Raw genomic sequence first — 16,847 nt, 5'->3', positions numbered from 1 at the left:
CCAGAGGGAAGGGAGGGGAGGGGGGTGTCTCGGCTCTGACCCCCCCAGGGTGATGGGAGTGGAGGGGGGTGTTTAGGCTCTGCCCCCCAGAGGGAAGGGAGGGGAGGAGACAGGGGTGTCTCGGCTCTGCCCCCCAGAGGGAAGGGAGGGGAGGGGGGTGTCTCGGCTCTGACCCCCCCAGGGTGATGGGAGTGGAGGGGGGTGTCTCGGCTCTGACCCCCAGAGGGAGGGGATGGGAAGGTCTCGGCTCTGACCCCCCCCCCCAGGGTGATGGGAGGAGAGGGAGGTGTCTCAGCTCTGGCCCCCAGAGCGATGGGAGGGGAGGGGAGGGGAGGGGAGGGGAGTCTGGGGCCTGACCCCGCCCCCCCCAGGGCGATGGGGATGGAGGGGAGTCTCGGCCCCGTCCCCGGGATGAGAGTGGGCGGGGCTTGCGTCCAGGCCCCGCCCCCGGGGAGCGGGCTCCAACCGGGCAGTCGCTCTCCTGCCTGATCCGCCCCGCCATCCCCAGACCCTGCGCCAGCGGCCCTGGGGCGGGGCTCCGCGCTCCTCGCAGTCCGTGCGCGCGCCCGGCCACGCCCCCCCCGAGCCGACGCGCGCATGCGCCGTGCTTCGGGCGGGAGCCGGCGGTTGGTTTGAGCGGCGGCCGGTCCCGCAGTAGCGGGAAGATGTGGGCTGCGCTGCGGGCTCGATCCGGCAACCAGCCGGCTCCGGCAGGGAGGCCCGCGGCCGCGCCGCGCGGCATGGAGCGGCCCGCCGGCAGCTGGGACGGCACCCGGGCCGCCCTGCGGCAGCTGGAGGGGCGGCTGCGCTGCTCCCGCTGGTAACCGCGCCTGCCCCGGGGCCCGCGGGCTGGGGGGGTCACCGCGACCCTGGGGGAGACTGAGCGGCCCTTCCCCCGGGACAGGTTCACCCCCCGACAGGATCCCGCCCTTCCCCCCGCGGAGAGCCTGACCCGGCCCCTGGGGCCCCCCGAAACACTCCCTCCCCCCTGGGGCCCCCCCGAAACACTCCGCGCCCCCGCCGCGGAGAGCCTGACCCGGCCCCCCTGGGGCTCCCCCCCGAAATACTCCCTCCCCCTGGGGCCCCCCCGAAACACTCCGCGCCCCCCCCCCACTGAGAGCCTGACCCGGCCCCCCTGGGGCTCCCCCCCGAAACAGTCCGCGCCCCCCCCCCCCCCCGCGGAGAGCCTGACCCGGCCCCCCTGGGGCTCCCCCCCGAAATACTCCCCCCCCCGCCGCGGAGAGCCTGACCCGGCCCCTGGGGCCCCCCCGAAACACTCCCTCCCCCCTGGGGCCCCCCCGAAACACTCCGCGCCCCCCCCCCCCGCGGAGAGCCTGACCCGGCCCCCCTGGGGCTCCCCCCCCGAAACACTCCGACCCCCCGCCGCGGAGAGCCTGACCCGGCCCCTGGGGCCCCCCCGAAACACTCCCTCCCCCCTGGGCCCCCGCCGAAACACTCCGCGCCCCCCCCCCCGCGGAGAGCCTGACCCGGCCCCGCCGAAACACTCCGCGCCCCCCCGCGGAGAGCCTGACCCGGCCCCGCCGAAACACTCCCTCCCCCCTGGGGCCCCCCCGAAACACTCCGCCCCCCCGCCGCGGAGAGCCTGACCCGGCCCCTGGGGCCCCCCCGAAACACTCCGCGCCCCCCCGCGGAGAGCCTGACCCGGCCCCCCGAAACACTCCCTCCCCCCTGGGGCTCCCCCCTGAAACACTCTGCCCCCCCGCGGAGAGCCTGACCCGGCCCCTGGGGCTCCCCCCCGAAACACTCCCTCCTCCCTGGGGCTCCCCCTGAAACACTCCCTCCCCTTTCCCCCCAAGAGTCCAGCTAGCCCATCTGATGACACGCCTGAGGCCTAAGTGTTGTTAATGTGTAGGGACTTTGGGAGACAGGAATTATACACTGTTCTGTTCTTGAACACTTAACAATAAATATAGTGAATAACCCCCCTTCCTCAGGCCCCCTTAGTGCTTCCTGTTTAAAGAGCACATTTGACCTCCCCACCAGACACATTAAACCATCGGAAACTGACATCCTGTTCTAGTGGAGGGTTCTATGTAATTTTGATGTAATTGCATTGCCATGGTTAGGTGGTGTGATCGCTCCCAAAAGGACATCCACCTCAGTGGGAGTTGATACCCTATAATGATTGTATTGTAAAACTGCTGTAAAAATGCCCTGGATTTTCCCAATACTTGGCTACTGTGGTAATGGGCTTATACATCCCTAGAGAGATTAACAGTGAGCAGTGCTAATGTAGTGAAGCAGAACTGTGTTTACTTGTTTCAGAAAACTGCTGTTGGCAGCTTGATGAGCTGCTGTATGGACAGAGCCTAAGGAAGCTGGTTGTGCAGTAAATCCATCTACACTGGAATCAGAACCATGCTAGCTGTCAGTGGGCTTAAAAATGTGTTGCTAGCAGGATTCTATCATGATTTCCCTGATTATTATGGAAGGAGACATTTTATCAGAGAACCATGCTAGCTACACTGTATGCTACTTTCCACTGATTCAGTAGTGTGATTTATAACACTGTCCTCAAACAGAATATCTCAAACTCATCAGAAAAATCATGCTAGAGTCCTGCTGGCAATAATGTTTTAACTGTAGACACAAATACAGATGCCTTCAGACTAAACTAATTGGTTCTTTGATGTTCTAGGAGCTAAGACTTTTTTTAATCGTTAATGCTTTTCTTCCTCTCTGAATAGCATGAACATCCTTAAGGAACCTGTGTGCTTGGGAAAATGTGAGCATGTCTTCTGTCTGTAAGTACCATATTTACTTAAAATGAAACAGCTATAAAGAAAAGGACCCTAGTCCTGCAAACAGTTATGTATAATACCCTTAACTTTACATATCTGAGTAGTTCAGTTGACATCAGTGGGACTATTCTACATGTGCTTAAGTTTTCCTGATTTGGAGACAGTGAGGTCAAAAGAAAAAGCTAAACAATTTTAAAAGAGAGTAATATTTGAAATTCATGCTGTCCTTATTCTCATAGTCGTTCTGTGGGAAAGGAGGGCTTGGGGAATACAACAGGGAAAATTAGATGTGTAAATGTTTTTTAAAAAAATAAAAATCAGGCTCTGCCTGATTGGGTCTTCGCAAGGAATCACAAATCTTGGAATTAAGGCCTTAGTCCCACAGAGGTCTGCCCAAGCAGAGAGCCTTGTGGCTTTAGTAGGGATCCAGGTGGGTGCAGAGGTCTGTCTGAATGGAGATTTTAGCAGGATCAGTGCCTACATATTTAGGGTTTTAGTTCATAGCTCATTGAGTTGTATTTGTAAGAGGCAAATTCTCTGAACTGTAAGGCTAAAATTATCTTCTTTATATTTGAATTGTAGTGCTGAGAATACCAAGGGGAGCCTTACAGTTACAGGAATTAGTCTGGAAAGATTCAGTAGTTTGTCCACGCTGTGGTACCCTCATCTGAAAGAACAATGTACATATTGGACAGGCTGAAGTATTCATAGGTTTTATTGGCATACCAAAGCGCAAACAGAGGATTTAATGTATCCAAACTAGCAGGAAAGGGAGAACGCTGTCTGTTTTCACTGTCCAGAAATTCCCATATAGCATGCAGGATCAGGTTACAGATGGGAAGATATGCAAGTCCTTAGCTTAACAGTTTACTTGATGTCAGTTAATTTGCATATCACCGTAACCTCTTGTTAATACGGTAGACACTGTGCCCATAAAGGTTTACATGATCAATATATTCTCCCTCATGTGGGGCTCTCCCTGTTTCACTGTAGGTAGGAGAGTGGCAGACACCACCAATTTGGTCTACTTAATGTATCCTCTCTTCACACAGGCACATCATTTGAAAGCTTATTATGTCTATTTTAAGATGAGGTATGATGTGAGGCTGTCACACAGTGTTGTTACCATAGAAATTGGTATAAACAATGGCACCATCAACCGGTTCAAATATTTACATTCACTTCCATCGGTTTAAAGACTCAGTATTGGATTTTGTGACCTCAAAGCATCACAACAATGGTCCAAAGGATAAAACAAAATCTAATAATAAATGTGCACAGGTATCATTGAAATGTAATAGTGCTGATGACATTTCTGGTCAACTCCATGGTCATTTTGTTCATCATTATGGTCTCGGTCAAGAGCGTGGGAGTTGCCACAGTGTTTGTTGCCTTGGCACATACACAGTTTTGTGCAGGGAAGATTGTTCTGACTACAGACGCAGTTGATCATGCAGTGACGCATGCTGGTAGAGACACAAATAAAGTGTTACAGAAGCTTAGATGTCACTGGGCCCTTGAAGAATATGGGAAATAGTTCATTATCCACATTTTTCCATCCATCTTGCAATGGTGATCCAATATCTGGTTTACCTATGTTGCATAGACATCCAAATCTTTGTTTGATAAGATGCCCCTTTGACATGCTCATCAAAACTTCATCATGTGACAGCAGTTTGGCCAATGACTTGTCCTTTCTGATGGCTAGTTTGAGGTGCAAGCAATTCAGGTCTCTGTGGGTCTCCTTTTCTTTCTTGTTCTGGTCATACAGCACTGCTACAGTAGTTGTAGCATATGCTGAGTTACAGCAGTATGAGTCTCTTTAATAATATGTTGTTAGTGTCTTCAGACTCAAACATCTTTTGAGTGTTAGCTAACGTTTCCCTGACAAATGCTGGAACTGCAAGAGTATCTCCTCACTGATCACGCCATTAAAGAAATGAATAAAGTTTCAGAGCACTCAGATCCTCAAACGCCAACGTCAAGCCATTTTGAGCACAGTTGAATTGCTTACCAGCAGACATTTGATCTGCAGTAGAAAGCTGCATACACATCAGGCCTGAACATCTGCTTTGTAATTTTATAGCCCTGCGAGCCCAAGTCAGCTGACCTGGGCCAGCCGTGTCTGTGCTGCTGGTCTTTTATCGCAATGTAGCCTTAAGGGCCTTGATGGGAAAATGGTAGCAACAGGCATTTTCTGATTCTTCAGGGCTAGTAAGTTAAAGGGCAGCAATTACACACTTTCCATGGAGCTTCTGGCAATATCTTTCCCCATTTAAATCTGTTGAAAAGGTCCCAAAGTGACCTACTTCCACCACAGCCACTGTTTCTCTTCCAGACGTTGTCTACAACTTCTTTGGAACCTCACATCCCTCTTAAATCACGGTCTCTCAGGCTCTGTTGGACTCCCTTTACCATGTTCCATTTAAACCATCTTACCACAGAGTATTTGATGCTCTGCAAAGAGACTTTACTATGTGTAGGCTATATCATTGTTTTAATAAAAGCAGTTTTGAGAGGTGGTAATATGGATCATTGGGAAATAGTAATAGGAATCTTTAATTGAGTTAATTGGCTGGTTGTCAGACATCTAAAACATAGTAATTTAGTTTTGGATAACCCCACTCTAATTTGGAGAACAAATCTTCAAAGATTTTTGGATATTATTATTGAAGTAAGATTTTTTTTTTTTTTTTTAGAAAAGCTTTCAGAACATCAAAAGATGCTCTAATCTGAGTTGAGGGTCAGGAGGAGTAACCAATGGACACCTTAGCTTTTGATAAAGGCTGCTTTTTTCCCCTCCAGGTCTTGCTGCTAGAAAGCAAATAGTCTTTATTACTAATCGGTTTCAGAGTAACAGCCGTGTTAGTCTGTATTTGCAAAAAGAAAAGGAGTACTTGTGGCACCTTAGAGACTAACCAATTTATTTGAGCATGAGCTTCATGGTCCTTTATTTATTCAGTGATGAACTAGTTTATTATTCGTCTATACCTTCTGATCATTATTTCCAATCCATTTCCTGTGGTAGCTTATTCCTGCATAGTGGCTGTTTGTTTTATTGAACTTTTATATGATGGTTTAGGCTATTCAACTGTAGTTTGTTTCCAAACAAGCCAGCAAGAGGTCAGGTCAAAGTCTGACATGAGGTTATTCTGGTCCATAGCCCATTAGAGAAAACTATTAATATATTAAAAGGGTGGGAGGGAAACAGGTGACAATGTTGCTTTCACACATTTATCTTTATACAAGTGACCTGCAGTAATTGGGTCATATGTTGGAGACTTTTCTATGGGCTGTGATATTTATTATTTGAAATCCATCCCTGTAGTATGATCTGATCCAAAGTAATTTCAGGTTAACAACAGTGAATGGATGTCCTGCATCAAGATAATGGAATATATACGGGAATGTACAGTTAACAGATTGACAGCCCCTGCCCTGAATAGTTTGGAACCTAAATAAATACATAAGTTAGATACAGAGTGGAAGAAAGATCCCCATCTGTAACATGGGATATCAGTTTCTGAGGATAAGAGAGAGAACAGTTTAACTTCCAAAATACTCGGCACCTGGCAGCTCCCACTAAGAACAAAATCAGCTGGGTGCTGAGCTCTTCTGAAAACATGCCCATAAGTGACTTGCCCAAAGTTACACAAGGAGTCTGTCTGAGCCAGAAGTTGAACTGAAATCTCCTTAGTCTCAATCCAGTGCTTTAACTGCAAGACCACTTGTTCTCTCAACAACGTAAAGTTCATGGGGGAAGAGTTTCAAAGATACAGAGTCAGGCACCTAACTGTCATTTGTGCCTTTGAAAAAATCTTCCACCTTGAAATCAACAGAGAGAAGTATACCTTAGTGTGGTGGTTTTGGAGAGACTTTAAAAACCCCACAGTGTTGACCTAACTGCTCCCATAGGTCAGGTCTATGGAGACTTAGTGCATGGCAAGTCAGAGTACGAATCTAGAGAACACTAATCCGATAAACATGAGAGCGGTGTTTTTGAGAATCCCACCTGATAACTTGTATGATGGACCCAAAAGTCTTTTCGCTATAGTAATCAAATGAGTGAATATAATTCTGTGGAGGAGGATGGAAAAGTAGTACTTGGAAGCTACGAGTTTGGGTTTAAGTGACCTTTACAAAGCAAACTTGTTTCTCCTTGAGCTGTTCAGAAATAAATGCTCTGAAAAAAATAAAGTGATAAAATAATTCTGACACCTGTGTATTCCTAGGGGACTTCTTACTTAGAAATGGTGAGAGGTGTGTAACTTAAAAGTACCAAGACAGTTTTAATAACAGACAGGTGAAAGTGATAGCTTACTATAGATTGGATTTTCTATCACACTTGTAAAAAGGAATGCTGTTGAAAAACAGCACTGTTTAGTTGAGGGGACAGAAGAATCTAGAGTTAAGCTATTCAGAAATGTAATGCCAATGTGTAGAAGTGAGGCTTTGGAATATTTTAAATTTTGATTAACATGGGTGAGTGTGAGATTCAAAAGTTTATTAAACAGTTTTGATGACACAGCTTCCTGATAAGACTTTTGCTTAATTCTGGCTTGTAATTTGCCAGGCCAAATATTTGATTTCCTTTTCTGCAGTGATAAGTGAATTTTAAGTAATTCTTGTAGTCTTTGCATGGTCAGCTTTTTGGAATTAAAATAAAAAAGTCTTGCCTATCAACTACTAACATAGCTGGGTACTGAAGAGAATATGCCAGTTTACTCGTGTTGAATGACTTGTGTTTATACATGCTTGACTTTCAGAGCTTGTGTGGGGGACTGTATTGGCACAGAATGCCCAGTGTGTCACACTCCAGCCTGGGTACAAGATGTGCAAATAAATAGGCAGCTAGACAACATGATCCAGCTGTGCAGCAAACTGCGTCATCTACTGGGCAAGGACTTCACAGGTGAGACGAGATCTGGTCTCCCCACATTGTGCTCCCTATTCAAACTTGGGTCAATTTCATATGCTTTTAAAGGACAAGAAAACTGTCTTTAAAAAAGATTCTGAAGGGTTATATCAAATCATATTTGGAAAATCAGCATTTGAATGGAACAGTTGCTGGGTTTATCTCCTTCATCAAATCTACATAGATCTTTATTAAAGAAAGGGAAAAAGTCTAGAATTGCATTAGTCCACAATTCATTAGAATCTGTCTGCTAAATTTAGAGTTAAAGATATGTAACATTCCGAAGTCACATGACACAGTGAATTACAAGTAGGAAAATGGCAAGCACTGTCGTATCCTATACTCTACATTTGTGAGAGCATGTAATGTTCTAAGGCTTAATTCTTCAGTGAGCCCTATACAAGGCAATCTCATTGCAGGTTCAGGGTTCTTTTCACTCACCATCGTCGTGTTGTTGCCGTCCTATATATAATGTGTCCAGTAGTTTTCAGATTAGGTTGTTGTACATGTGAAATCTTATGCTTTCTGCTTTATGATGGGGAGGGAGAGAGGCAAGTCTCAATTCTCTTGGATTGTTAGAACCAGAGTGACACAACTGTACCTATTCTCTGTTGTGAAAATCTGTCATTTCTGACCATTGTGGTGGTGTCTATGCTACAAAACTGCAGAGTTGCTGATCTAGGATTTCCCTTCCATTATTTCCTTGCCAGACTTTTGGCTGAATGACAAAGAAGGGAAGATTGAGGCAAAATGATTGTCTCTTGAGTAGTTATCACATTTTAGAAAACACTCATTTAGCTGTCAAATACAGATGAGGTACTTTTTTCCCCTCATTGCTTATTTCCAATATTAATCTAAATAGAAGATTCTCCTTTATCAACCAGATTCCCTCAGAAGGTTCACATCACGATCACTTCTATGGTAGTCCTTTTTTGACATCCAAACACTGGATTGTGATATCACTGAAGCAGCGAGGCTAAAGGATGTCTAACAGTAATAAAGAGTTTTTCTTATGCAGCTGAAATCTCTGGGTAATCAAAAGCTATGAGTAAGATAGAAAATGTGGATGACAGTTTAATAGGGTTAGGGAAAATATTTAAGTGTGGTATAAGAGTACACACTTTAAGAGTATAATGGGAAGGGAGGGCTTTTGAAGTGATTGGCTTGAGGCACTTTTATATAGTGTTGAAGAATAATAGTCAAAGCTGAGAAGCAACCTTTTATGGTTATCGAGTGAACTTTAGTGGTACTCCAAATGTCAAAGTGAATGGAGAAAATCATGCATGAGGTTCTTTTGGTCTGAAGTGAAGTTTCCCTATATGGTGGCTCTAATTACAAGAAGAATGGAATGAAATGTATTTTAAAATAAGGTTCATGCAGTGCAGTGGAAACCAGAGTAACAGATGAAATATTTTCCTGAAATTATTTTAAAGGTAAATATATTCAGCTTTGAGAAACTTGAGCTTTATTGTGTCTAATCTGTTTTTTTTAAAACCACTACAGTATTTTTACAAGCAATTTTTCAGTACTACTGCAGCAGGAGAGTGCTAAAATTTAAAGTGATGTGGTGGTTGATTTTTTCCATTTTTGGAGGATTCCTCCCCTATTAAGTATTAGTGACCTTTTATTAATCTCATTCCTGACTTAAGGAAAAAGCAGTTCTTGAGGGATGTTGATAGTGTATTGTCATAGATGCTATGGATGACATAACTAGGTGACTAGGCTTGATCAAATGAAAATAAAGACATTATTATGCTACATCTAATGACGAATGATAGAAGGCTGCAGGAATTGAAGATTTACAAATTGTGGTAATCTAGGTTGTTTTGCCACTCCTGCTCGCGCTTGGAAATTAGTCACTTCCTGTAGATGTGTGTCTAGTGGAACTACCTCACAAGTGTTAAGTTGAATATGTCTGTGCAGGATCAGACCTTTCTGGTTATGATGGTAATTTGCACAATGCAGATCAATGTATTTTTGCAGGGTTCCAGATGGGTTACTAAAGACAATACAAATAACAATTATAGTAAAGCCACAAAAAAGTAACCCTTCATGCCAAGGCTTACTTTCAGCCACATTTTTGTCCTGTGGCAATAAGAAATGGACAAATTTCTATTTTTGTGGTTTTGCCCTTTGCATTTTTTGTGCATGTAGCAAGGCAAATTGAGCAAGTCAGCATTCTGCTTCTATATGCGTATGTGGAGTAATTTTGGAAGGGGCCTTCTCCATGTAATTGAGGATGGGTGGAAATCAGGAGCAAACTGTGTTTGCAGGCAGAGATTTGGTAACACCAGCATGGCGGACAAAGATGAGTTTTGGGGCAGTCTTTGTGAGTGGAGGGCAGGAAGATGGTTATGCTGGAAGGCGTATCAGACTCAACTATTGCACATGGATGCCAATCCAGGAAAGTACTTAAGTGTGTTGGGGGACCAGCTGTTTTTGAGAGAGCCTGCAAGACACACACAAAAAAGTGTCTGTCCTGGACTCCTGCTGTTGGAGCCTCAAGTGAAAAACTGGATCCAGAATATGGGGGTCTCTTTAGTTAGGTAGTGCGCATATTCCTCAATGGTGATCTGGGCCCCATTGTCCTTGTTGCTATAAAGGCACCTAGTCTGATAACCCTTGTGCTGAAGATTCTCCAGTCTAAATAGACCAGATGGGGGGGTTGGGAGAAAGGAAGGGGTTTTTTTAACCCTCATTTTAGTTATTGAGCGGCCTGAGGTCCGAGGCAGAACTAGGGGTAGGACCCATGACTGATTTCCAGTCCAGTGTCTTAAATGATAAGACCAGCCTTTGTATGCAGTGTAGTTGTAGCTGTGTCAATCCCAGGATATTAGAGAGACAAAGTGGGTGAGGTAATATATATATAATTTTTTTTTGGACCAACTTTTGTTGGAGAGAGACCATCTTTTAATATTTACACTTGGGATCCTGCATTTGAACATACAAGAAAACAAAGTAGTCAGATCTCTGCAGACTTTTGTTGCCCTTGAGTATAAGTGACTGGTAGTACGTACACCTAAGTGGAGGACTTTCATTTGTTGGATTTGAGCTTGGCTCTCTTTCTCTCAAAAAAGTGCCATCTCTTTAACCACCTTTTTTATACCACAAATATGGAGAAGAAATCTGCAATTGTAAAGTAAGATCTGCATTGTGTAGACTTGAATCTGCACATCTTAAGAAAAATTAGTTAATATTGGAATTGTGTTATAAGAAATAGCCTGCAGGTGGCAATACAGTTATTAAATGTGTTAATGGGACAGTTAAATTTTTAATTCACATGTAATTTAATTCAAAATTAGAATACCTTAAGAATTTATCTTGTTTAGCCAGCATTGAATCTATGATGCTGCTCCTTAAACAATTAAAGTATTTTATGAAATCTTGAATACAAGTAATTGCGACATAATAAGAGCTTGATTATACCCATATAGGGCACAAAATGGAGCATATAATAGAAAATCAACTACTGTGCCTGCATACCAATTTCCATCTCTTCTATCTGTGCATTAAAGCATGCCATATGTCTAGTAGAATTGCACCTTAACTGTGTTCTTGTCTTGATGTTCTCTAGATTTGTACTCTCTGTATATTATGAAGAATTGAATTTTTTGAAGACATCTCCTAGAGCTACAAAAACGTTTCAGTACTAACCCCTTCGCCTGAAGTATTGTGTATGTTGCTGCAGTTGCTAATGACTTTCAGTACTCTTCTCCCTTCCCCAAAATACAAAAGTCCTCTTCTCTGCTGGGAAGGAGGAGATAAACTGCTCCTCTGAATTATTATCGTTAACAGCTCTGTCATCCCCCATAGTTGCAAGACTTTTTTGTCTCACCATTTTTGACAATTCCCCTTCCAAGTGAACCTTATTACCTGCATTTACTAGAAAGTATATAATTACTGTAATTAAGGTGGGTAATTAGGAAGAACTTGTCGAATCATGGACATAATGTATGGCATACTAGAGATAAAGAAGCCTGATTTACAGTAATACTTTTCAAAATTAGCTTCTAAATACTTCAGTAGATTTTCTCAGTTCAATGTACTTGAAAGAGAAGAGATTCTGTCATAAATTTTCCTGACAACCATTTATAGATAATTTTATCTTCTTCTTCATAACACAATATACCTTAAACTAATAGTTAAATTGAGGTTTTTTTAAATTCTTTCCATTTTTATATTAAACCAGACTTTACAGCTGTTGGTCAGATCCTGTTAAGCACGCGTTGATGCTGGTGGGCAGCAAAATAGATTACCTTTGATTAGCCTTTATAGATCACAATTTAGTTTCCATATTTTATGTGGAGGGAAACATATCGGATGCCTTCTGTAACAGATTACATTGCATTTTGTGTGTGTTGTGACATTTTTCATAATAGCGAAAGATGAGTGTTTGAATAGCTGGAATTTCTCTCTCCCTCCTACCCCCCACCCCACCCGTGCTGAATACTTAACTTGCAAAATAATCATTCTTCAGTGAAGGCACTAATGTTGCACAGATGGTACCAAAGCACTTCCCTTTGATTTTTAATAAGGGACTAGTTTGTCAAAGAGATTTCTCAACTTCTGTTCTGAAACCCATAATAGAGAATAATTTGAAAGACACACAATGTGCATCATTATATTCCTTTGATGCAGATTAATGATAGCTAAGACACATTTTCTAATTGCTTCTTTTTCCTCTACAGTTTATTATTGCATTACAGCAAAAACTTGAATATGGAGCTCTTTAGCAATAAGTTTCTCTGTACCTCATAATATTTTTGTCTGGTCTGAATCATTTTACAGTCCACAGAATTGATTTCTATTAAATGTCAACGTTAAGAAACTTGGCTTTATTATGTGAAAATAAACCAGACTTTGTGAATAGAGATGATTCTGTTTGTTTATCATGTATATGAATATTGTGTTTAGCATATAGGTAATCAAGACCAAATTTGCTGGAGTTATTATGGGCTGGTTTTAATATGGGTACAGTGGGTTGTTTTTTTACATTATTGTAATTGCTTTAGGTAATCCAGAATTAGCAAATTCTGCTGTGTTGGTCTGTCTGTCCTATTAAATAGATAATTTTTAAATTTTGGGGTGAGATATAAGTGGAATTAAGAATTAACTTTTAAACACATACAACTAACTTTCTTCTTTTACATTAAGGTGCAAATTGTATCAACTTTTTGTTTCTATCTTGGAAGCAGCATATGATTCCTTTGGATCAAAATCTACTTGCAACTTTTTCTGACGGAGGCTTAATTGAGTGTTCTTAATTATTGTAATGGCCTCTGTATAAATGACTGTGAGAACTTCCTTTTTGTAGCTAATATACAATTCTTAAATTGTAACATAGATCCATGTGAATGTCCTTCTGCAGATAGAATAGAAGGAAATCGATTGTCTTCCACCCCTACTGAACACGTGTTAATCTGGGATGGGGTTACAGAAAGGAGGAGTTGAGGGTTCAGTGTCTCAGGTGTGTTTCCTCTCTCACAAAACTCTGAAAGCCTCTGCATCTGCATCATAGAATATCAGGGTTGGAAGGGACCTCAGGAGGTCATCTAGTCCAACCCCCTGCTCAAAGCAGGACCAATCCCCAATTTTTGCCCCAGATCCCTAAATGACCCCCTCAAGGATTGAACTCACGACCCTGGGTTTAGCAGGCCAATGCTCAAACCACTGAGCTATCCCTTGCCCCCTAAAAAGGAGTAGAGTTGGCACTTGTCCTAATTGTCTTTTCTCCCCCATGTGAGAGTCCCTAAATAGGTAGGAGAGTGAGTGTTGTTGCTTTTTTCCAGTAGCCAGGTGGAAAGATTCACCTGTAGCTGATACTACTAAGCAATGGTTCTTCTGAAAGATGAAGCCTCTGGAGAGGATCCAGGGACAATACCTTGTAAGAGTCTAGTAGTCCCCTTCCTAGAAGCTAGGTAGGTGGCTAAATTTCTATGGCTCATCTTTTATATTGGCCTGTGGCTAGTAAGTGTCTGGAAATCTGGGAATACTCAAATTTCCTCAGAGTATAGACCACATTTAATAGTCTTTTGAATGTATCTCCTCCTATTAATAATCATGCAATATCCATATAGCAACTGAAGCAATTGCTTATAGGAAAAATACTAGGAAAGTATTCAGTGTATTTTCAGCATTCTTTTAATGCAACTAATCTAAAATTGAGGAGTCTGACTTCTATATGACCAGCCAGCCCTCTGTTTACTGTCAGTAGTCCACAGATCAGTTTGAGAATCTCTGTAATCCATTTTCCAAGCACTACTGATGTCACAAGTGGTACATCTGAAGCATAATGTGCTATGCAAATATTTAATTATATTAATATTGCTTTAGAATTTGTACTACTGAAAGATAGTGCCTGTCATCACGATATCTCTAGGACTTTTCTCTTATTGTGCTATATGTGTTAAAATAATCTGGGCTGGTACAAAATCTCTACACACATGACTCTTGCAAATTTATAAAAAGAAAAGGAGTACTTGTGGCACCTTAGAGACTAACTCATTTATTTGAGCATAAGCTTTCGTGAGCTACAGCTCACTTCATCGGATGCACCCGATGAAGTGAGCTGTAGCTCACGAAAGCTTATGCTCAAATAAATGGGTTAGTCTCTAAGGTGCCACAAGTACTCCTTTACTTTTTGTGAATACAGACTAACACGGCTGCTACTCTGAAACTTGCAAATTTATTTAACTCTTGTTCTCTAGTCCAGTGCTTCTCAAGCTATCTGATGTGTGGTACCGGCAATTTTTTTCCCCAATGTGCACGCAGACCAGCAGCTGATGGCTCATGGACCGGCATCGGTCTGTGGACCACCACTTAGAGTAGCACTCCTCTAGTCCATAGAGATGAATGGTAGTTATATCAAGGTAAATATTTTAGAGTAGACTCTGCTAGTTGTGTAAACAGTGAAGACAAGATGAAAGTAAATATCTGCATTTTATATTGTGCATCTGTTTGCAATCAAGCCATTCCTTTTTTAGATACAGTTATTAAAACAAAATTGGATCTGAGATCTTTATAAAGGTTAACTAGTTACAGGATTTGTCTCAATTTTAACTTTCCATCAAACCCATTCCTTAAAGTAAGTGGAGAATCTATAATGCTGTAGTTGACAACCATCATGCCTATATACCGTAGCTATTACTGGATATTTAAATGATTGATCAGCTAGCCTGAGGTTGTATTGTTTTTTGAAGTAAATCTCAGCCTAATGCCGTATGTTTCTCTTTTTTTTTAAACTGAATCTCCACATATTTAACTACACTTAATTGGAGGGATACGTAGGGTAATTTAGCTAAGGATAGGAAAGCCTTCTATCTTGAAATATCATTTTTGAAGATTATTGGAAGTATTTGTTTTGGTGTTTGACTGGTATACTGCAGAGTTTTTAGTCAGATCTATCTTTGCAATTTTTCATGTGAAGTTTGTTAAAAGTGAAATTATCTCAAATTCCTTTCTGTTGGAGAGTGGGAAAGTAGCATGCCTGTCTGGTATCCATAAACTTACTACTGCTTGAGTTAGCGTGAGTGCTGCTACTAATTCTAAAAATAGAAGATATGGAGAAGACAACATTATGGCTGGAAATTGAATGCCCTGAAATAGAAGTAATACATTTATTACAATCTCATGACAGGCTTCCATTTTTAATATTCAGAATTTTGATTTAGTTCTATTTCCAGAATGGTAAACAGCTGATCTTGGCCTTAAAGCTCATTTTTAAAAATCCCTGTTTCCTACCAGATTCTGCAGAAGACTTGTTCACATCAGTAGGTCCTGATCATGAAACAAGAAGTAAGAAGAGGCAAATAAAAATGTGGTTCAGCCCACGCAGTAGGAAGATCAGGTGTGTGCTAAACAGCAGTTCCCTTCAGAAGCAGAATCAGCTGGTGACTAATGGTGGCAGCATTCACCAGGGCCCATCTTCTACTTTTGACTTCCTTCCTTCTCCTCCTCAAGAGAAGCCTTCCAAGATGACCAAGGAACCACCACCACACAGATCGAAGAAAAAGCTGAAGAAAAAGAGTCTAGCGCACATCAACCAAGTATGGGGTATAGAGAAGGAAAAGCAGAAAGAGGGCAGTGGAACTGAAGGGGAGACCCAAGATGAATTTAAAGAGAAGACTGTGACCTTTTGCAGCCAGCCATTAGTTTTATGCAGTCCCGAACCAAATAATATGGAAGAGACAGTAGGACAGGAGTCTGTAACGGAAACCGACCGTAAGGATGGAAGTGTGTCCCACTTGGAAATGGCCACACATGTAAAACCCACAGAGGATAAAGATAGCTCTGCACAAGTTAACACAATGAATACAGAGAAACCTCTGCCATCAGAAAATGAAATTACTCCTTTAAAGCGCAGAAGGCAGCAGTCCATATCTTCCACTGTTTGTCATTCTAAAAGACTGAGAAGAAGTGACCAGAGTGCTGATACACACTCAGTCAACCAAGGTGTTTGCAATCCTGCGGTAACTGCCATGAGCACTATTAAAATCTCACCAACTATTAAACATGGAACTCCAGTTCATATCTCCTCTCCTGCATTGAAACGTACTGGTGGCACTGTATCAAAGACAAGAAGCTCTGCAATTTTTCAAGAAATAAATAGCCCTTCACTTTCAAAAACTCCCTCTACCCCATTCACTTCAAATACTCATAATCAAATGGAAACCACACACAGTCCTTCCCTCTTGAAGAAGTCTCCTAGTAATAACACAACTACCAAAAGGAATCACAGAGGAGAGACCTTGCTCCATGTTGCTTCAATCAAGGTAGGACTTTCTTATTTTTCTGGTTTGAGACAATGGTTCAATGGTTACGTTAAGACAAGTGCAGATGTTTTTCAGACTGTCACTTTCAAATTGCAACATTAGTTCCATATCATGTTTTTCTGGGGCAGGGCCAATTTTTATGGTTTTGCTGTTGTATAGATCACCAAGTGTAATGAGAGTGTGTTAACACTGCAAAAACAAAACAAAAAAAAAGCCTTATGGCAGTGAGTCTCGGAGCTGGAGGTCAACTGACTCAGCCTTGTGGTATGGGGCTACAAAGAACAGTGTAGATGTTCCCACTCAAGTTGGAGCCCGGGCTCTAAGAGTATGTCTACACTGCAATTAAACACCCATTGCTGCCCTTGTTGGCTCGCTCCAGCTTGGGCAAGAGCCTGTTTA

At 42.7% G+C, this 16,847-nt stretch overlaps 1 protein-coding gene across 2 annotated transcripts in view; it reads left to right on the top strand.

The window, feature by feature from the left end:
- Nucleotides 1–597: 597 nt before the first annotated feature.
- BARD1 (BRCA1 associated RING domain 1) overlaps nt 598–16,847 on the top strand; it is an 80,781-nt gene continuing 64,531 nt past the window's right edge. Inside the window, exons 1-4 of one of the 2 annotated variants that reach the window (XM_073306727.1) lie at nt 598–820; nt 2,709–2,765; nt 7,529–7,674; nt 15,421–16,448. In XM_073306727.1, the coding sequence (XP_073162828.1) occupies nt 666–820; nt 2,709–2,765; nt 7,529–7,674; nt 15,421–16,448 (1,386 nt within the window). In that variant the 5' untranslated portion in view covers nt 598–665. The remainder of the gene's footprint in view (nt 821–2,708; nt 2,766–7,528; nt 7,675–15,420; nt 16,449–16,847) is intronic. The other variant, XM_073306728.2, reaches the window with a different exon arrangement.

The sequence above is a fragment of the Lepidochelys kempii genome, chromosome 11, assembly GCF_965140285.1.
Source record: "Lepidochelys kempii isolate rLepKem1 chromosome 11, rLepKem1.hap1, whole genome shotgun sequence".
Taxonomy (NCBI): domain Eukaryota; kingdom Metazoa; phylum Chordata; order Testudines; family Cheloniidae; genus Lepidochelys; species Lepidochelys kempii.
Note: the sequence above shows the minus strand (reverse complement) of the source record. Positions and strands in the feature narration are given on the sequence as shown.